This window comes from Parasteatoda tepidariorum, chromosome 1, assembly GCF_043381705.1.
Source record: "Parasteatoda tepidariorum isolate YZ-2023 chromosome 1, CAS_Ptep_4.0, whole genome shotgun sequence".
NCBI lineage: Eukaryota > Metazoa > Arthropoda > Arachnida > Araneae > Theridiidae > Parasteatoda > Parasteatoda tepidariorum.
In genome coordinates, this window is record NC_092204.1 from 107640766 (window position 1) to 107664435 (window position 23670).

The 23670-nt window shown below is 27.8% G+C and overlaps 1 protein-coding gene across 6 annotated transcripts; it reads right to left on the bottom strand.

The window, feature by feature from the left end:
* Positions 1-3194: 3194 nt before the first annotated feature.
* On the bottom strand, positions 3195-22618 carry LOC107439468 (uncharacterized). 6 transcript variants are annotated; one of them, XM_016052090.3, is made up of 7 exons: positions 22480-22618; positions 15401-15489; positions 12749-14770; positions 10221-11617; positions 8172-8334; positions 6467-6635; positions 3195-3623 (listed from the first exon to the last, which is right to left on the bottom strand). In XM_016052090.3, the coding sequence occupies exons 3-7, from the start codon at positions 14709-14711 to the stop codon at positions 3440-3442; spliced, it is 3876 nt and encodes a 1291-aa protein (XP_015907576.2). In that variant the 5' UTR covers positions 14712-14770; positions 15401-15489; positions 22480-22618; the 3' UTR covers positions 3195-3439. The 6 variants fall into 6 exon arrangements, with proteins under 6 accessions (XP_015907576.2, XP_015907569.2, XP_015907573.2 ...); XM_016052083.3 differs by having other exon boundaries at positions 8154-8334; XM_016052087.3 differs by lacking the exon at positions 22480-22618 and adding an exon at positions 22353-22461 and having other exon boundaries at positions 8154-8334.
* Between the last annotated feature and the right edge of the window lie 1052 nt (positions 22619-23670).

Consider the following 23670-nt stretch of genomic DNA (forward strand, 5'->3'; position numbering starts at 1 on the left):
AAAAAAAAAAAAACATAAAAAAAACTTNAAAAAAAAAAAAAAAAAAAAAAACATAAAACAAACAGCACGAGTGACAACATCACAAAAAGATCACATCATAAATAACTAGGCTAAAAAATGGTTGTTGATTTGTCAGTAACCACAGTATTGAGAATTAAGGTGAAAAGTGTTAAAATAATTTTAATAGATAGCAGACCAAGTGCATATGACAGTAAATTTAATAAAATTAAAAAAAAAAATTTAATTATGAGTTTGCCACTTTCAGTCCTATAGTGCTAACAATACCAAATGCAGAGTTACGAGAAAAGAAGAAGAGGGATGAAAGACAAACAAAAAGATACAATTTAATTATTTAAAATTGCAATAATAATTACTGATTACATATGATGCTGCCACTTGGATCATAATTAAGTTACTAAAAATAAAATTTATCATTTATATTTTAATTTAACTTAAATTTATTTTCATTAAAAATATAAACAATTTTAAACAAAACGGTATGTTTATTTTTAACATGATGATTAAAAAAAGTATAAAAATAACAGATATATTTGAAAAATCAAATTATAAATATTTAAAATTCAAAAGATAACAAGTGTATGAAAGGGGAAAAAAACATTTCATAAAAATTCAAAAATTATATTAATAAGTGTACAATAAACTGTAGCTATACATTTTGAAAGCAAACTAATTATTTAATAAAATACAAGTAACTTTTACCCCTAAAGGTACTTACTTATACATGTGAAGCAAAACTAATTATCAAAGTTTTTGCAATGATTCAGTAATATATTACCACAACTAACTAAAAGAACGTTTATGTATTTAATATAGTACTTAAATACATTCTTCTTAAATATAATTATATAATACCTCTATAATTTTAATACTATCTGTAATGGTATTTATTAAACATGTTTTTTTTAATAGCAGCTTCAAGTTACTTTATAATAATTGCTCAAATAACTTCAAAAATGAACTATTTTAATTTCAAGCAAAGTTCACATCCACATGTAAAGGTGTTACATGATTACATTATTGGAAAAGGTAGAAATTGTTTAATTACCACACAAGGTAATAAAAATGAATCACGTTAAATAAAAAATCATGCTTTAATCATTATCACAATTTCAAAAGCATATTAATGTATCAAGCATAAAACATCAACATATATTTTTTTTTTATAAAACCTAAGATATCCAAATATTTATTCAAATAATTAATAAAAAAAATAAGAATGGAGCTTTTATTTTTTTTTTTAAAATTTGAATACTAAATAAATCCTTAAATCTGATAATTCAAAGTAATTTAAAAATAATAAATACATTGCTGTTCTGTTTTGATTTAAATGTACAGTGAAAAATAATACAGAATTTATCTTTCACATTTTAAGAACACCAAATAAACAGAATTGACAAAAAATAAAACAATTATCCGTGATCACAAATATCATCAGTCTTCTATTCAAAACAAAAAATTATTCTTTAAATTAAAAAGAAAATTTTAAAATAAAACAGAATGCATTTAAAACTAACTGCTCTCAATATCTTTGTTGACAATATAAAAATTTATATGCTTTATATTAATTTTATTTTGTTTCACAGCAAAACTTAACTAATGTTTTTAGTCATGAAAATAAAAAACTTCCTTTGCTTCACAGTTGAAATGAAAGAAAGGTTGATATGTTTTGAGCTCTCGAACACGATACCTATCATTAGGACAACACATGGATGATGAAAACAGAAGTAGGTTAGAAATAAGAAAAGACACAGTTATCAACAAAAAAAATATACAGGGAAATGAAAGACAAAAAAAAAGATTATCCATGGTGACCTCGAGAGCAGCAGTGGCCATAATAATAAGCAAATCAGAGTTTAATAAATGTCTATGTGCAATGCAGAGCTGAGTTGAGATCACTTACTGAAGAATCAGCATTGACACAAATGAAATCCCACTCAAGAACATCAAAATAAGTTGATGCAACATAAATAGGAAAAATTATAACATTACAGAAATTAAATTTATGTTAAATATTGATGTAGGAAATTTCTTTTTATTTTCAAGCATATTTCTGCTTCAGTTTTTTTATTTATTATTGTTTCATTCTATTTTATTATTAATTTTTAAACTTAAGAAATAATATAAATACTTAATAATTTAATTTAATCAAAATTTAATTTTAATAAATGATTGTGATGAATAGTTTCTTAATGTTTTTGTTATCATGTATAATTAGTAATACTTTTGTCAAAATAGAACTGATAACAATGCAAAAGTTGAAAAACTTAAATATGTAATTTTTGAGTTACTTGTATTCATCAGTGCTTTAATGAATATCTTAAATCTATTTTCATTAAATTAAAGAGACATTAAACCCTAACGAAGACGTGTTACATAAAGAATAAAATCACAATGTCATGTATTTATTTACAGCTTAGATTAAACAACTAGATATCCATACTGTACTAGTTAATAATCATACTATACCATTGGCTAAGCTAAAATGACAAGAATAACATCAAGGAAACGATGATAAAAGTTGTTTTTTCTCACCTGAGAAAGATTATTATGCAAATGTGTGTTAATGGAAGCTTGATTTATAGTCACAATTCAGCCCAACTAATACAAGGCAAATATTAATATTTCCTCATAAGAATAATTTTTTAATTTAAAGATCTTTTTAATAGAGTACTGTGGATGTCAAAAAATAAGTAAAATTAAAAAAAACTTATTTGATAAAATTATCGTGTACTTTATCTGGATTTGGTTTAATTATTACAATTCAATCTTATAAATCTTATAAAACTACCTAAGTCAAAGTTTTGAAAAATGCAAGAATTTAAATAACAATGAAAAAAATACTAGTTAAAAATGTGAAACTTTAAAAAAGTATTTATAATAAATAAAAATAAGTGCTTGACAATTACTTTATTTTAATTATTTACTTATTACAAAATAAATATTGAGCTAAAAATGCATTTTTTTGATTATATAATTTTTTTAAAAAATGTGTTTTTGTAAACACATACTTATTTTATGATATCTCAATATTTTCTTCTTCCTTAGTACATGTGAATCTCATATTACATAAACAGTATATAAGTAACAGTATTTATAAGCTCACAAAAAAACAGTAAAACACAAAAAAAAAATCATTATGAACAATTTTTAAATAAAAAAATGCTCGTCTTAAATAAGCTCAATGAAAATTTCATTTAATAATACCAATGACCATAAAGTTGTTTTTACAGTGCTCAGTATTATAATATAAATAATGTTATGTACACATCTTATTAAATAAAACTGTTTCCAAACACAGATGCAAAAGTTAGGAAACAGAGCTTCCATTAAAACAATTGCATAATTCTTTTTCCTTTAATATAATTAGCTGGTCCATAATAAAAGGTTTAAAAAGCAGCATCACACAGTTATGAATATTTTAGACTGGATTCTTCAGTAGTCTTTTTTGCCTGTAATCATAAACTCTTCTACAAAATAATACCAGGTCAGGTGAAACATTATTTGGAGGTAGATTTTTCATCCTAAGGGATTCTTCACCCTCTGGTACTACACAAACTGGCACATTGGTTACATCCTCTAACAACCTACATCTTTTTTTGTACCTGGTATAAAAATAAAGAATATAGTTTTCAAAAATAAAAATAATATTTTAAGCAGGGGCGTAGTGAGGGATCAGTCAGCACCTCCAAAGTTATGGAGAAATACTCTATCAACAGATAAAACTATAAATTTATTTTTCAGTTGACTCTTGTTTCTGATATATATATATATATATATAAATGNTATATATTTAAATTAGCAAGGAGATTGACTAAAAAACTATTTTGCCTATGAACAGAATTCTTTTCGCTTTTCTCTGTCAAAGCTACATTAAAAAACAATAATCAACCTATTAATAGGTACATCAATATATTTTTTTCAGTTGGACTTGATCATTTTCTTTTTCAAATTGCCAACTGAAAAAATTATTTTACCATAATTACTTTTGCTGCTATCTAGAACTAGATATTCAAACCAGAACCAGATATTTTTTACTATCAATAATATTGCATCATTTAAAATGAATTATAAAAATAAAATAAAAATACTAATTAAATATAAAATATGAAAAAATTAAAATCTCGAGAGGTTTTTAAAATTTACCATTATTTATTTGGGTTTAGAATAATTTTTCATTTTGCCACCCTCTAAAAAAATCTCTTTTTTTTTGCTACAGCCCTGCGTGTAAGCATATTTTGCAGTAATAAATAAATTTTACACATTACCTACCAGTTAGAATTCAGACACCCATACATTCTAACTTTTAACGTTTATCTATTTAATCTCTTAGTCTTTAACCGCATTGTATCAATTGAAATGAATTAGTTATACACAAATTTTCATTAATATATTTTCTTTTAATTTTCCAGACAATTTGATTTTAAAACAAAGAAGTTTTTCACTTTAATTAGCTCATTTATACTAAAGTGTGGTTCCGACAGTTTTAAATAAAAACCCCCAGCAATCAACTTTAAAGAATCATTCGATCTAGAAAACGGCAAAAACGAGTGTCATAAATTCTAATTCTATTGAGAGGGGGAATTATGATCTGGGGCTGTTTCTTCTGTGACAGTTGGTCCGAATCATGTTCAGTTTATCACTGACACATACTGCATTTCTTTTGATGACAGTGTGCTTCCTACACTGTTTTTCAGAATAGGGCCATGCAATTTTCAGGAAGCACAATGCTAGTGGTCATGTTGCGAGGTCTGCCATGGATTGAAAAGCGTATAAAGTTTAGCTAGTGACATGACTGCCTACTTTGCATTTGTTAGCGCAAATTTTGAGGACAGGCTAGGAATTTATAAGTTTTGAAGCAATTTTGCAGCAATAATTTTACTCCAGCTGAAATTGTGAACTATAAATGATTGTTCAGCGATACAAACTAATTAAACTACAAGGGTGCAGTGAAGGGAATACTTAAGGGGATGGCATAACTAATCAATAAAATAACATTTATTGTCACACAATTGTAACTAAAATATTTGCATCAAAGTCTGTTATTTTGTCTTCAGGTTGCATCATGTTGTTGCTGCAAATAGCAGTTATTTAGAAACCTTTGTTTTGTTTTTAAAAATTTCAGTTAGCAGGGCCATCTATTGAGACTTAGAAACTTGATATGAATAAAAGCTGGTTACAGGGTGTACAGTGAGAAGATATTTCCCCACAAATTCAAGATTTTTCCTCTATTGCGCAGATGATATTTAATATTGAGTTATATTAAAACAAAAACATTATCATTTAAAATAAATAATCAGTGTAGAATCAAATAAATAATTTCGATGAACAGTTTAATACTATAAGATAAACACTGTGTATTTGAAAATAAGGCAGGTTTCATTCTAGATCTTAAGGGCATTATATCCCCGAAAAAAAGAACCTCCATCACAATAAGGAGTTGCATTTCACAAAAATTTGCATTGCTCTTAAGAAACCCAAAATATACAAAGTCTATAATTTTATAGTTAAAAAAAGTCTTATTTTCATAGGGATAGTTTAATTTAAATATAATTCTGCAGATAAATTAGAGAGTTTTAAAATTAGGGTAATTCTCGTATTTTGAAAATGTTGCTTTTCGTAATATCATATTAAAAATATCAGGATTTTAAAAAATGCCTGAAAAAACAATAAGTAACTGTAACAACTGCCGAAAAAGCCATTGGAATTTAATGTGGATTTGGGATTGAATCTTCACGAATCAAGCATGCAAGAATGTGATTACTAAAATACAAAATTCGATAACCATTATATCGTATGAAAAATATCTAAATAGAAAAAAGAAACAAATGTCTGCTGAAAAAACGATTCTTAAATGACATAGATTTACGATAAAAATCATTGTGAATTGAGAGAGTCAAAAAGTGACTCCTCAAGTTCAAAAGGCTCACTTGTGGTGATAACATTATCTAAAGAATATAAGACTTTTTGAAAAACCCATGAGGAAAGCGCTGAAAAACGGGGCACTCATTTACGTGAATTTATTATGGAATCTAACACATCAAAAAGTAGTAACTGTAATTCAAAATTCTTATGTCGCAATGACATTGTATTAAAAATATCTGAATTTCAAAAAACCAAAAAAAAAAGGTAAATAACTTGAGAAAGAACAATCATCAAATTACGTAAAATTACAATGAAATCGTCACTAATCAAGCATGCCCAGTAAACTCGTCAAAAAGTGATAATTCAAACTCGAAATATAGTATTAAATAATATAGTTCTAATAATATAGTATTAAAATATCATAATTAGGAAAACTATGTAAGAAAGATGATAAATAATTTGCAAAAATCTATCATATAACGATGTGAAATCCCGATGGAATAGCTTGAATCGAATTACTCATATTCCTAATTTGTGTTGTATTAGGACACATTTAACTGCAAGAAAAAATAAATAAATATACCTGCAGTATTCTGAATAAGTTAGAACATAACATTTATCTTCAATACAAGCAACACTATTGGTGTCTCTGTGTTTAGAGGCAAATATTTCATCTTCAGCATAAGTGACTTTTTTCCCTGTGTCAGAGTGTTCAGGGCGATAATACCATAAAAGACTCATGTTCATTTCCCCTAGAAAGAAAAGTAACATTGAAACATGCAAAAACCAATGGAAAAATCAAGCCAAAGTAAAATATAATACACAAAACAATCAAAAAGATAGTATTGTGAAAAAGAGAAATCTGAAGATCTCTGCTTTTTAAAACAAGAATTTATAATGTATTTTAATAATTTTATTTTATACTAGCTGCCTCTGGCAAGCAGCTGGTTCGTCCATCTTTTTAAATAAGTAGAATTTCAAGTATTTTGAGATTAGAAATTGTAAAAACAAAAATCAAGAAAAAATAAAATCATATTGCCAAAGTGAAAATGGATTAATTTTTTGTCTTTTACATATTTGTATGGGCATCGAGATGAATTTGTAATTAAAATGTTTGGTACAACAATATGCTAAAATTAAAAAATATATTTATGTTAATTTTCTCAATTTTTTTCAGACACTTTTGATGGATAATAAAACAAATTAATAACTTCGTTAAAATCATACTGGGCATTTATTTGCTATTATTAATTGTGTGAGCCAATGAACTTCATTTGTAAGGTTTATGTAAACAAAACTAGTTTTACAAAGTTCTATTAGTTCGTTTAGTTATTTCTTACTAGTTCTTCTTTACTTTAAATGTGACAAAATAAGTTCTGATGTTGTTTATCTCACCTTATCATCAAACTGGCAAATATTTATAAATAGAATAACAATTTACATATTTATTTCTAAAAAAAGAAAAGAAAAATTTTAAAAAAAAGCAAGCCGAATTCATTTTTTTACAGTTCTTTATGCCATATGAAAATAAAAATATATAATAAATATAAAAATAATTACATTAAATTTTCTCTTTACTCAAGGCACTTGCTAGAATGCTTAGCATAAAGTCACATCATAGGCAATGATCGTCATCAACCAGTCGTTTATGTTGGTAGTGACATGATAACAATTAAAAAGGCCTTTATATATATAATTAACTTTGTTTAAATGCAATTCAATTTAATTATCCTATTTCAAAGTAGTATTTTAAGTTCTTTCATTTTAAAATTATTTTGAAAATCATGCATATTGTCTATTCTAGGTAAAATTGAACAAAATTTCCTCTGGTATGTACCACTTTCTCATGGGAAAAATAGGAGAAGTCAGTTTTTTTTTTCCAGAAAAAGCACCAGACTTAAGTCTGAAAAAAAACTGTAGTTGTATTATAACTTTGATATTTTAGAAATTCATCACATATCTCCAAGAGCAAATCATAATCTTGTTTAAAACAGATGGTATAATGGTGATGGCCATAATCATCATAAACAATTTGATTAGTATATCCTAAAAACCAAATCAGCAGGTTATAGCAAATATAGATCTAGAGATAGAATATAGATAAACTAGATCTTCTACTTTAAAAATTTCAAATTTTGTTTATTTTATTGATTGTAATCTATAATTCTCAACCAATTAACACATGACAAAGATAATTTCACTATGAGATCAAAGATAACATCACAATAATTTTAGTAAATTATAAGATATTCAGTAGTCAGTTAACTTACCATGATGTTTCCACTTACCATCAGCAGGATTTTTCCACAGCGCTGTTATTTTTGCAACAAATGGCAAATCTGTTTTTCTTGGACCCGATCTAAGAAAAACACTGTCTCTAACACATATCACATCACCCTCAACATGGCGAATTGCAGGATAACAAGGTCTCAAACAAGGATGGCTGTCATTCTAAAAAAAACATATAACATAAAAATTTAAAATACTTTATAATAAATACTTTATAGTTACTTTTTTACTTTTACAGAACTAGGAACACAGCTAATTCTCAACCCTCTGGTTTTGCAATTTTTTCAGATCACTTTGCTCTATCAATTTAACCTCGAACTTAAATAATATCTAAGCTTCTACACTTTATTTTAAATACATTCCCAAGAGCTTGCTAAAACAATAGGACTGTGAGTGCTGTTTTATTAGATTGTTTTGTTAAGAAAGCTAGCTGTATTCACTCATATTACTTAACTCCTATTTAACAATTCAATTTTTATACATTATTTTAAGCACATTATTGCACCCAATACTGAGAACTAGTTAAACTGCTGATTTAGATAGTCTTACCCGCAGATAGCAGGGTTGCCACAGAAAAAAATGAACAAAATAGTTGCTTTTAGTAGCCTAAAACATGAAAATAGTTGCCTAAATAAGAACAAAAATTCAGCAAAAATAAGACTAAAATTTTATTAAATGACTTAATTGTCATATACCATGATACATTTAGTCAAGTTGGTGGCAAATACGATAATTTTTATGTCAACGTTAGAGTTCTAGCACTAAATTTTTATATAAAAAAATTAGTATATTTGCAGAAAATTAAATACCTTTAATTACTAGAATTCATTCAAAAAATACTTTTTCATTAAAAAAAACACACTTTTTCTTAGAAATTTTCCCTTTCATCAATAAATGATTTAGCAAATATATATATGTATAGTTAAAAATACGATTTTATATTATTCTTTATCATATCTATACAAATTTTCAAAAAAACTTAGAAAAGTACTTTTCTAAAAAATACTCTGCCGAATATTTGGACGATCATTCGACCAACTGAATTTTTGACAAATTTTAATGCAACCTGACAAATCCCCCAAGTAGTGGAAAACGTGAATTTTTAAACTGCTAACCATTTGTAATTTTGATTTAAATTTTTTGTAACTTAAGTGACCTTTCGCGATAAAAAAAGAGAAAACGTTTACCATATAAAAAAATCTTATAATCAATAAAAACAAATAATAAAGTATTGAATTTTATTTTGAAATATTGTTTTTTTTAGGCTTCTGTTTAAACCTTATAAATTTTCTTCAATTAAAATATTTAATTTGAATTTATATTACTTAATATGTATGAAATTTTATCCTAATTTCATTCTGAGCATTGCATTTTTTATTTTCATTATGAATTCAAATAATTAAAGGCCTTTAATTTTCAAGAAATATATTATAAAGTTTATTGATAAAAAAATTAGAACACTCATGTTTAAATAAATATTACTATATTTGCTGTCAATATGCCTAAATACATGTGTGGCCCTTCGTTAGTCAAACTGCTGTGCAAGTGGCCCTTCACTCAAAAAGGTTGTGCACCCCTAGTTTAGCGGTATCTTCACAAATTCAACTTTAGGAAAAACGGTAGTTTCACAAAATACTTTTTCTTTAAATTTTATTTTTTCATCCCTTAAGAAACGATAAATCCATATTTTGACCATATTTTCGTGATTTTTTAATATAATTTTTAATGTTTCACAAATTATGTCTAAATTTTCACAAAATAGGTACCTCTCAGAAAAACCTAGACAGACCCCTGATAAGCAAATAAATTGTAAACAGTAAATTTTTTATCAATTTTTAAAACTGAAATAAAAATGCTTGCTGTCCGAAATCCCAGCAAATGTTTCTGAAAAATGCTAAACAAATAATCTCAATTTAAAAAGAGAAAATAGATGCTTTTTAAGTACCCATTTTACTTCATATAACCCACCTGACCCTAAAGAGAATAAGTACCATAATATAACAAGTACAAGGGGTGAATATAGAAATGTTATATAATTTGATACTTACTGAAACATAAACTAATTTTTCTTGCATAGGTCCTTCCCACGACCAACCATGAATAGGCTTTTTATCAGGAATTTTTGGAAGCACAAGACGAGGCAATGACACAAGAGGTTGGAATTTTTTACCCAAATGCTCCTCAGTGACGTTTAATATGTCACACTTTTTAGATTTGAACAACGGTGCAAGTGGTCTATTATAACAGTCTCTAAAAGTCCTCTGTTTCCCATGAAGTCTAGCTCTCCGAACAACAGCAGATTCTTTCTTTTTTTTTACTTCTAAAATAGTAATATCAGAAGTTTCATTGGACTCTTTATTTTTGTTCTGTTCAGCAATAGTGACAGCAGGAGATTGGCTCACAGATACCTGACTCTCGGTTTTAACTATACTCGTATCTTCAATTTCTGGAAGACTTTTATTAGTCTCATCTGCAGTCAAGACGACCTCTTTGTTAACTGATTCACAAGGTTTTTGTTCTATATCATCAGTCTCTATATCAACGACAACAATTTTTTCCCTATGACTGTTTCTTGGAACTTCTAGTTGAATGTAAGTCTTGGTATCACGTGGTGCATCATCAACAATTTCTATTACTGATGGGGGACGTACTGGATATGATGCATTTTCATGACTGTCAACCGAATAATTTTTTCTAGCATCTTCTTGATAAGATGCAAAGTTTGAAGAGGATGCAGGCATTCTAGGTCGGCTATCTCTCAAACCCCATGACCTCTCTCTAGAGTTGACCATTTCATTTAGATTTTTGAAATGATTAGCTCCTTGAGGAGGCGATGAATGCTGATGAATTTCTGTTGAAGAATGACTTAAATTACTGTGTAAACGGGCAGAATCCCGTGAAGATGAACTGGTTGTGACATTCTGATGAGGAGCATTAAATGCCAAACTTCGTGAAAAATTGTTTTTAGAATGATTATCTTTTTGTTCATAAGGCTGAGAATATCTAACAAATGCGTTTGTAGAAGGTTTTTGCTTATCGTAACCAGAATAACTGTCTCTAGAGGAATAAGATGAATGCAATGCTTGAGGGTGTTTTGAAGATTCATAAGTTGAATGGCTACTGAATCCTCGTGGAGAAACTTCTTCCCCTGGGCGACAGACAGAATACCGAGGGTGTTTAGGTTGAGGTGGAAGAATCTCCAATGGAGGTGGACAGGCAGGAATGATATGCTTCTGTCTTTGAATGTGGTGAGGGCCCATGACTGAAGAGTTATTAGAATGAGGTTGAGAGTGAAAGTTTTGGTAGGCATTTCGATGAGGTGCGGGAGGCTGAGGTCGCTGTGGTTGTTGATGAAGATTTGGTTGAGGATGATATGGAACAGGCTTGTGAATAGTACAGTTGTCAGGTGCTGGCTGAATCAAAGGACCAGCAGGTTGATAATATCCTAGAATACAATGATAACTTTTATATTTATATTTCATGTCAGGAAAAAAAATTATAATGGGAATATAAAAAAAAATATATACATATTGTTACAATTTACTCAAGATTAAAAAATATATATACAGTAGCAAAACCTGTTTACAATAATATTTTTATGAGAAAGAAAGAAAAATGGGAAATCCCAGAAAATTTTTTAATCGATAAAAGAAGTTAGACAAAATTTCTTAAAGGGATTAATTTAGTAATAAAGAAATAAGGGACAAAATAAAAACAAGAATATAAACTACTTAAACTGGCAAAGTTTTTAAATAGGAATTTTTATTCGTGTATCACTGTATGTATATAAATTTTAGATTACTTGATAGAAAAATACGTATATAAATGTGTATTTATTGTTTCTACACTGTCACAGGTATTGACAATCTGAGTTAAGTTTCAATGAGCCTGAACAATTGATTTATCTACGTAAACTGCAATCACATTGCACTTATTGTACCTAGTTTTTAGTTTGTAAGAGTATAATTCTGCAAAGAAAGCTTTCTTTTTATGTATTAAAATTTACTAACTACTTGAACAGTAGTTATAAGTATATTATTTATTTTATGATAGGAAAATCTAATCTATTCTGATTTCACAGTACCAATATATGTTGATATTATTCCATATCTTCTCAAATAATTAAGACTCAAAATATTTAATTTTATTTACTATTGTGTAAATGTGTTCATTTTTTGAAAATTAGCATTAAAATTCACAAGAATTAAAATTTTAATTGCATTCAACTGGTAGATCTCAAAACTTGTTGCAAACATTAGTATTTTAATTTTGTCTAGTAAAAAGCTTATGTTACCCCAAGTGAAAAATTTTATATTTACTTTTATTTGTTTTGCACTTTTTAATTAGCTAAGAGCAAGAAAATTTAATATTTTATTTACTGAATTTTTTTAAACGTAATACAAAATGGATGTTAATAAATTAATTACTAATAAAAATAATATATATATATATATATATATTAATTTACTTGCACTCTGCTAACTGATAAGTACCTTTTTTTTGTAAAAATTGACTGATAAATAATAATAAAAATGGAAAATAGTAAAAAAACAATTACAAACTGAATGCAAATTACCATATTCATTTTGAGAATATTGAGGTTGCTGTGACTGACGATAATGGGGTACAGTAAAAGCACTGCCACCATACTGTCGAGGTACTCGATCCATTCCCATCACAGGTGACATAGGCCCAATATTAGGATTCATGTGATATGACTGAGAGGGACTAATTGGACTATGACTAGGTCTTCCATAGTAATTTTGACCACTTGACATCATTGATTCACTCATATGCTTGTGTAAAGGGTTGCCAAGAGAAGGTGGGGTCAAGGTTTTTGATCCAGGCTTATAAGTTGTCTGCATTTGAACGCAATAACTTTCATTAGAATTTTTAGATTGATAATGATACATTTGAGTAATTGCTACATCGTCATTTGATACAATGTGCTCTATTTTTCTTTCTGATTTACTTTCTTCTTTGATTTCAGTATCTTGATGAGATTTGATTTGAACTTTAGTGACTTCTGTGTATTGGGTTAAGCCAACTTTAGTTGATGTGGATGATACAACAGTATTGTTGCTAACAGAAAGTGGAGTTGATTTTGAAGAAAGTGTCTCCGATAATGCAACATCTGATTCAATCGACCAATTGGAACGACTAGGAAACTCTGAGGGTTTGTATGCAGGCGATTTCCCACTCTCAAGAGAATTATCTTTTGAAGTAAGGGATTTTCGATCAGGTTTTTGTTTCACCGAGTTGTTTTTAGTTTCTTTAATTTTAATAGCACTTGTATCTTTGTTTTCAGTTTCTATAATTTCAATGTCACACTTGGATTCAAGAAATACTTCTTTATCTTCTGTATCTGAAGAACTATCACATTTATCACTTTTTTTGGAGATTCTTTTGGGCTTTGGTTCCTGAAGATAGCTAGCAGCTAAGATAGCTTGTGCATTTAAACTAGCCATTCTTTTACATATTCTGGTATCTATTATTTCAACATCAGGAGCTTTTCTCTTTCTTTTCTTACGTTGAATAGGTTTTGGTTTAGTTTTTTTACTGTTCTTCTGCTTTGCCTCAACAGCTTTTGTTTTTTCTGATTTTTTATCACTGTTGGACTCCTTATGATTATTAGATGATATCTTTGCCTCTTTCTTCAACATTTTATTGAATTTTATTTCTTCCTCATCGTCCTCTTCATCTTCTTCGTCTTCATCATCCTCTTCATCAGAATTTTCATTTAGAAAGTCAATTAATGTTGTCTCATCAGCATCATTCAGGCTTTCACCAACTGTCCTACCTTCATTTTCATATAAAACATGAACTTTGGCTAAAGCATTTAAACTTGCCATTCTGTGAGATCTAGCAGTTGGGATGTCTTGTAACATGCTATAGGGAAATCTTGGGCGAAGTTCACGGTTTGCAAACTCATCTTTATGCTTACCAGAAGATAATTTCTCACAGAGCAATTTAATCGCTTTAGCTTTTTGCGCAGATTTCTTGGTAGATTTCTTTACATTTGAAAAGCTTGACTTCACTTTAGATGTTGTATGCTTCACAACAGTTCTGGTTTTTCTTAAACTTTCTTCTTTTTCTTCATCCCCCGACTCTTCTTCATCATCTTCACTGTCTGAATCTTCTTCTTCTGAAGATAACACAACTGAGGTGGAGTAACTAACTTTCTTAACTGATACTGATTTGCGTAATTTGCAAGATTTCACCACACTAACAGAGGATGAGCGTTTAGAAACTATAACAACTTTCTCCTGATGGTTAGAAGATGCAGATTTACTTTTTGAATCTCTCGTGTTACTTATACGATTATTTGCTCCTCGCTTGATAGGAAGCTTAGAATTGTACATATGTTTTGAAATTTTGCTTCCTTCAGATTTTAATAAGCAATCACATGATTTTGATGAATTAACCTCTTTGTGACTACCTCTTTTCCCTTTTTCAGCAACTAAATGCCTAGTGGCATAGCGCAAACTTCCATCTCGTTTCACTGCAGCTGAGCGAGATGATGATTTTGATCCAGACATGATTAAGTCTGCTGCAGCTACAGTGATGAGATCTATTAGTTACATGTCCAATTTACAACCTAAAAAAAATAAATTAATTAAATGCTTCATTTAAAGATTTTTTTTTTAAAAAAAGAGAAGTAAATAAAACATCCAACATTTATGTTATTAACTTTACTTGGTATAAGAAGGAGCATGGCCAAGTTTTTTTTTCCCCCGGATAGTAGTTTGAATTTCAAAACTGGTATAGTTAATAAATTTGTATGACTTTTTTCGATCACAAATAATTACACAAGGCGTAATCATTAGATATAAAATAATATATTGACATAAATCAGTTGAAGTATACAAATAAACTTATAAATTAAAAATATAAAAAAATCATCTGCAATGAATATTTATTTTATTTTTTATTCACATTACTTTCTTTAAAATAAACAAAAAGTAACTTAACATTATCTGTCTTAATTTTTAAGACTAATTTATATTAAATGTAAATTAATTGTTAATAACCTTTATTCGCTCATTATTTATATTTAGAATTGTTTTTCCAAAAGCTATAGTTATTTTTGTATGAGTATCGTAAATAATTTAATCTTCCTATTTTATTGCAAAAGATTAGATCAGGATGTAGTTAAAAAATTTATTAATTTTCGATTGAGAAATGAAAATAAACATATAAGTGCAAATGCAATTAATTGCTTACTCACCTAAGTTACCCAGTATTATTTCAATAGCTTAATCATGGAATGATTTGAGGATGTAAATAAATCATTATATGGTATACTCAGAGTTCTCCCTAGGAATAAGAAAAGGGCACTTTGAGAGGGTACTCACTTAACACCATTAAAATTTATCAAAATATATAATATTATGTAATAACTGATTCGCAATGTAATATTATGTAATGACTGATGATCCTCAATTTTTAAATTACTCTTTATACTACTTTATGTGTTAATTCACTAAGTAGTTCACACCATTATCAAAATGAAAGAAAAAGTTGAAGCTTTTGAAAAATAATTGGAAGGCAAGCTAAAAACCTCTCTGTGTATAAATTTTCTTCAAAAAAAAAAAAAAGTAAACTTAAAAAAAAGGGATTAATTGATGAACAACTTGGAAGCTTTTTTCACATTTTAACTGAAAATTATGAAAAAATAAACAATTAAAGGTGCATTTTTAAATAAAAGGGTATTTATATAACGGTAAAACTAAAAATCACTAAAATTCATTAATACCCAAATAAAAGATGCGAATATCTTTGAGGCCAAATCTTTTGCGAATTTTAGCTACATAATTAGACAGCATAAGAAAAATCTTACTAAAATGAAGGAATGAAATTAAAAATTAAAGTTAAATAATTATCAATAACAAAATAAATCAGAAATGGACTTAAAACAGGTGGTTAAGAAAACAATCTTTTCCTGAAGTACAAAGGCATTGTTTGTAGGCATTGCCACTTATTTTTACAAAAAAGGGAAGGAGGGTGAAGATCAAAGGGTAGGGGCAGGGCGGACAACCCTTCTAAAAACGCGTAGGGAGAACACTAGTATACTTAATTTTTTTACAGTCTATTATTTCTTTACGATCTACTTCAATGTTTCCTTTGTTTAAAATAAATAATATGCTATTATTTAAAACTATTAATTTAATTTGTTTTCATATCTGAACAATTATTATATTGATTTGCAAAATTCATAGAATAGGTTTGGCAAATCCTGCATTTCTACAGAAAAACACAGCTTGCATTAGTTTATGTGAGTTTCTTGGACTTTTCTATGTTTTTGGATTTTGCAACAAGTATTGTTGGATTTTTTTTAAAAAACTCTTTGTTGATAGAAACTATTGCTCATCTAATTTAAGGAGTCTATTGCATAAAGAGTAAAGTAATTCTAAAAATTTATTATTTTGCATTAATAAATAAACAGGGCATTAAAAAATGGAATGAATATGTAACATTCAATTTCAAAACACATCTTTGTAGGAATATAATGAAACATATATTTTAAATAGTAAGATATAAAAAAATTTTTAAAGCTGCTTAAGGTTAAAAAAAAGTTTTGAATAAAATATGCTACATTCAAAAGTATGTATTTTTATTTGGTTTATTATATAGTTGAAAGCATTTCAAGAAAAAGAAAAAAAAGTGACAGAGAGTACGTTTTAAAAAAAGCAATAGTAAATAAATTAATTAGTATATAAATATTCTGATAATGCAAGATTTTTTTTAAGCTTATTTATTCACAGATGTTAATTTAATTTTATAATAATAAAAGAAAACAAAAAAAAATTTTAAATCCTAAATAGATAAAACTTCTTTGAAAAAAACATGCTAAAAAGCAGCAGAAATTTAAAAAAAAAAAGAATAAAAGTAGCAATAAAGGAAACGAAGGAAATAAAAACATGACCACCGAAGCCAACGTCTTCAGGGGTACCGGCCCCGGTAGCCATAAAACAAAACCATTTCTATTGAGGGAGAAGCAAATGCCTAAAGTAACTCCCTCAGTACCCTGATGGTTTTGTATAGAAGTCCAGGAAAAAACATGAAATACAAAGAATCAATTTAGAAAAGAAACTCAAACAAAATCATCTGAAAATAAAAACTCACTTTAACCACGTCAAACAGTGATTTCACCAGCAAACCGAATGAAAAGGAAACACTTAAATCTAAAGAAAACAACGCCCTCTATTACAATGCGCAGATTGAAAAAAAAAAAGAAGTAAAGGAAAAGATATGTAATAAATTAAAGGAATGCTTAACTGGGGCTGTTTAGTTAAGACTTGAATTGCGCCCTGCTAAATGAAAAAATATATAAAAAACTAGAATTCTTCAATCATTTTCTTAACTAAAAAATTAACATCACAAAAAGTAAAAGAAAAATCGTTATTACTCAAATTATTCACAGCTTCCCGAAAACTTTCAACATTATTGCAAATATTTTTAATCCTAATCAATTGTGAAAAAAATTAAATTTTTAAAAATTTTTAATACACAAATTAGTATTAAAGTTGCAGGAAAAAAATAACTTTAAACTTAAAAGCTTTTCTTTTATTAAAAACACTAATTTTAAAAAAACTGTTAACAATATCAATTTTAAAATCTAAATATTCAACATTTGAACAATTCTCATTAGTTTTCTTCAAAATCAAATCTCCAGGATAAATACTATAAATAAAATTACAATTATCGCAATTAATGTAATTTAACAAAATCAAATCATCAATATAACTAAAAGCATTAAATTCATTAAGCTCAAGAAATTTAACTTAAAAAAAAAGCAAAAAAAATATTAGCAAAAGCACCAGAAAAGGAATTACTTTGTGGAATTCCAATAATTAGTTTATAAAAATCTAAACCATTAAAAAGAACATTCTCAAAAAGATTAAACTTACATAAATCCAACCAATTAGACTTATCAATTTTCTCATTAAATAAATACCTATCATAAATGCCATCAAAATCTCAATAATCTTTCCATGTGGTATAGTTGTATACAAATTTTCAAAATCAAAATATCATTATTATTAATATAATCCACAACTTCAACATTGCTATTTATAACAATATTTTTCTCTTTTTTAATTTTAAGCAAAATAATTTTTAGGAAACTAAAAAACCTTTTACCAATATCAGAATTATAACAATTAGTACCACGCGCTATAAATCTAAATTTAATCAGATTTTTATGAAATTTAACAATTTGGAAATAAATATGGAGATGTAATCCTATTTAACCTAAATTTTAGTTTTTTACTAAACGCAATAATTCTTTTTTCAATAAATCATAATCAATAAGTACCATTAGGAAATGAACTAAAACGTTTCAATCTGTTCCCAAGTTTTCTGGCCATTGCGTTTATTTCTATTTTTATGCATTCAGGGCATAAACTTCTCATCTCATATTAATTTTCGCGTTTCTGTTTCTGAATCGTCGACGGACGAAAAGTAGAAGTTAGATGAGGTATTTCTTTCTTTCCTTTTTCTAAATTGAATTGCAAATAATCCCTATATGTTGCTGAAATTTAATAAAATTATAAATTTTTAGAGAATTAAACAAATTCTGCAATTGTTTGCTTCTGACATCGATTGTAAATAATCAGCTGCCCTCTTTCCTTATTATGTTTTTTTTTCCTTATTAATGGGTCTGCATACCTAAGATTTAGACATTAATAATATGAACGGAAGAATTCTAATAATTGTTTTATCGATATTCTAATTATACTATAACTTAATAGATAGTAAAAAAGAGGGATATGCAACTAAAACAAAAACGTATACATATTATCTCATTTTTTAATTGTTTTTGACAATTGAGAGAAATGAAAACATCGTCTATTGAGAAAATTATTTTGCATTTCTTACTATGATTATTTTATTAGTTTTGCATCTGAAACAAAAAATTATGTACTATCAATATGTTAACAAGTCATTTTAATCGATAAAATTGTTTATAGCATACGAGAGAAATAAAAACATTACTTATTGAGATTGTTTTTTTTTGCATATCTGATTACAATTATTTCATTAATCTTGCACCTGAAACTAAAAAGTCTATGTTACCTTTTTTTAATCGAGAGAATTGTTTTTGACAATGTATCAAAGTGAAAACATCGCTCGCTGAGAAATTTCTTTTACCTTATTAGATAATTTCATTAGATTCGCATCTGATATAAAATGTACATTTTATCAGGTATTAAATTGTTTTTGAGAAGCGAGAATAAAAATGAAAACCTCACTTATAGATTTTTTTTCATTTCTCAATATGATTATTTTATTAGCTTTGCTTCTGAAACGTTGCAAACAACATATTTATATTACAATTGATGGAAATGAAAATATTGCTGAGAACAATTGTTTGTATTTCTTATTGTGTTTATAAGTTAAAATCTTTCATACTAATTGTTATAATTATTTTCTCTATGTTACATGCAATTTTTAAGTTGATCAATTTTTTTTAAACTTTTATTTTGTCATTTATTTACNAGTATACCACATGGAAAGATTATTGAGATTTGTGACGGCATTTATGATAGGTATTTATTTAATGAGAAAATTGATAAGTCTAATTGGTTGGATTTATGTAAGTTTAATCTTTTTGAGAATGTTCTTTTTAATGGTCTAGATTTTTATAAACAAATTATTGGAATTCCACAAGGTAATTCCTTTTCTGGTGCTTTTGCTAATATTTTTTGGTATTTTTTTAAGCTAAATTTCTTGAGCATAATGAATTTAATGCTTTTAGATATATTGATGATTTGATTTTGTTTAATTGCGATAATTATAATTTTATTTATAGTATTTTTCCTGGAGATTTGGTTTCGAAGAAAACTAATGAGAATTGTTTAAATGTTGAATATTTAAATGTTGAATATTTAGATTTTAAAATTGATATTGTTAACAGTTTTATTAAAATTTGTGTTTTAGATAAAAGAAAAGCTTTTAAATTTAAAGTTACTTTTTTCTGCAACTTTAATACTAATTTGTGTAATAAAAGATTTAAAAATTTAGTTTTTTCACAATTGGTTAGAATTAAAAGTATTTGCAATAATGTTGAAAGTTTTCGGGAAGCTGTGAATAATTTTTTGAATAATTTGAGTAATAATGATTTTCCTTTTAACTTTTGTAATGTTAATTTTTTAATTAAGAAAATGATTGAAGAATTCTAGTTTTTTATATATTTTTTCTTTTAACAGGACGCAATTCAAGTCTTAACTGAGCAGCCCCAGTGAAGCATTCTATTAATTTGTTACGTATCTTTTCCTTTACTTTTTTTTTTCAATCTCCACATTGTAATAGAGGGCCTTGTTTTCTTTAGTTTTAAATGTTTCCTTTTCATTCGGTTTGCTGGTGAAATCGCTGTTTGACCTGGTTAAAGTGAGTTTTTATTTTCTGATTATTTTGTTTGAGTTTCGTTTCTAAATTGGTTCTTTGCATTTCATGTTTTTTCCTGGACTTCTATACAAAACCATCGGGGTACTGAGGGAGTTAACTTTAGGCATTTGCTTCTTCCTCAATAGAAATGGTTTTGTTTTATGGCTACCGGGGCTGGTACCCCCTGAAGACGTCTGCTTCGGTGGTCACATTTTTATTTTTATTTCCTTCGTTTCCTTCATTGCTACTTTTAATTTTATAACATTCTCCTAAAAACTTAAAACACACTTGAAATGCTAACTGCTTAAAATTTTCATATTTCATTTAGAATCCTTACTTAGTGCTTATCTATTAACAATATAAATCATTCAGTTAGGTATCTATTTAATTTTATATCCCTGTCTAATTTTATACCTTACACCTACATGATGGGAAAGATGCAAATATAAACAAGAGTTAATTTTTTTTATTAACGTGTATCTTAAGTCTATATGTAAATTAAAATTTTAAAAAAAAGAATTTCTGCACATATTTAAATATACTGAATTTAAATTTACTGAAGCGATAAAATTTTAAAAAAATAATCTCCCTTTATTAATAAATCATCAACTGATTTATATTTATGAAGATTAACTGTTTAGTAATATGTAATGCAAATTTTTCACTAAGTAAAAAATTTTACATTAATTTTTTATTTAATTCATTTTATATTTAATAAAAAATTCCCATTTTAAAATTAAGACATTTTGATAGTAAATAATTTTAAAATATACATTAATATTTTTTAATTGCAAATTAAGACATTGTCTGCTCATGCATTTTAAAATTAGCTCACAAAATGTAATTAATTTTTGTAAATTTTAAATAAGCAGAAAACTGAAACATATTTTAAATAAATGTAAATTAATGACAAAATAAAAGTAAAAAAAATTGATCAACTTAAAAATTGCATGTAACATAGAGAAAATAATTATAACAATTAGTATGAAAGATTTTAACTTATAAACACAATAAGAAATACAAACAATTGTTCTCAGCAATATTTTCATTTCCATCAATTGTAATATAAATATCTTGCTTGCAACGTTTCAGAAGCAAAGCTAATAAAATAATCATATTGAGAAATGAAAAAAAATCTATAAGTGAGGTTTTCATTTTTATTCTCGCTTCTCAAAAACAATTTAATACCTGATAAAATGTACATTTTATATCAGATGCGAATCTAATGAAATTATCTAATAAGGTAAAAGAAATTTCTCAGCAAGCGATGTTTTCACTTTGATACATTGTCAAAAACAATTCTCTCGATTAAAAAAAGGTAACATAGACTTTTTAGTTTCAGGTGCAAGATTAATGAAATAATTGTAATCAGATATGCAAAAAAAAACAATCTCAATAAGTAATGTTTTTATTTCTCTCGTATGCTATAAACAATTTTATCGATTAAAATGACTTGTTAACATATTGATAGTACATAATTTTTTGTTTCAGATGCAAAACTAATAAAATAATCATAGTAAGAAATGCAAAATAATTTTCTCAATAGACGATGTTTTCATTTCTCTCAATTGTCAAAAACAATTAAAAAATGAGATAATATGTATACGTTTTTGTTTTAGTTGCATATCCCTCTTTTTTACTATCTATTAAGTTATAGTATAATTAGAATATCGATAAAACAATGATTAGAATTCTTCCGTTCATATTATTAATGTCTAAATCTTAGGTATGCAGACCCATTAATAAGGAAAAAAAAACATAATAAGGAAAGAGGGCAGCTGATTATTTACAATCGATGTCAGAAGCAAACAATTGCAGAATTTGTTTAATTCTCTAAAAATTTATAATTTTATTAAATTTCAGCAACATATAGGGATTATTTGCAATTCAATTTAGAAAAAGGAAAGAAAGAAATACCTCATCTAACTTCTACTTTTCGTCCGTCGACGATTCAGAAACAGAAACGCGAAAATTAATATGAGATGAGAAGTTTATGCCCTGAATGCATAAAAATAGAAATAAACGCAATGGCCAGAAAACTTGGGAACAGATTGAAACGCAGATGTAGCTACTTCAATGTGACACGCACTTCCTGTCGCCGACGAAGGAGAGGACGAACCTGGTTGGTAAAAAATATTTTCCTGCAAAATATTCAATTCAAACATTCAATTGCAGGCCCATTAATTTATATATTGCAATACTACTTAGCAACTTATTTGACAACATATACAGATTTCATCGTGATTCAGGGCCGGATCAACCAATAAACATACTAAGCAAGTGCGTTGGGCACCAGAGCTTAGAGGAGCCCCATAAAGTCACACTAGTTCCTAAATTAATCTTGCAAGAATGTTGGAAGGAAAAAATTAATTGGGTTACAGGAATTCCGGATAATCTGAGGAATAAATCTCTAAAGTGGGCTAATGAATTAAAATGTCTGAAAGAAATAGAAATCCCAAGAAAAACACCTGATCTGCACTATCTGGCCATTAATGACCGGACACCCCTCATTTCGGATACATGAGGTGCTAGTATCAAGTTAGTAGGGCGTAGGGCCACCACGCGCCTAAATCACTTTAACCCTTCTAGGAAGGCTGTCCACTAGGTGTTGGTATACGGCGGCAGGTATTGCCCGCCATTCCTCCTGTAACATGGCGAAGAGTTGAGTGGTGGTTTTGGGGCATTGTGGTCTGGGCCTCAACCGGCGCTCCAACTCATCCCAGAGATGCTCAATTGGATTGATGTCGGAACTTTGGGATGGCCAGTCAAGCTCTTGCACCTCCATTTCATCAAACCAGTCCGTGATGGCATGTGCTTTATGAATGGCAGCGTTATCGTGTTGAAACACAAACGGGCCATTACCGAACTGTTGCAACAGGGTGGGAAGCGCCGAATTGTCCAGGATGTCTCTATACCCTTCTGCGTTCAGGGTTCCACGCACTAACACCAAGGCTCCAAGGCCAAACCATGAGAAACAGGACCAAACCATAATTCCTCCACCGCCGAACTTCACAATGGGGACAATGCACTCCGGTAGGTACCATTTTCTGGGCATTCGCCAGGTCCACACTCGTCCATCAGAGTGTCACAACATGTAGCGTGACTCAT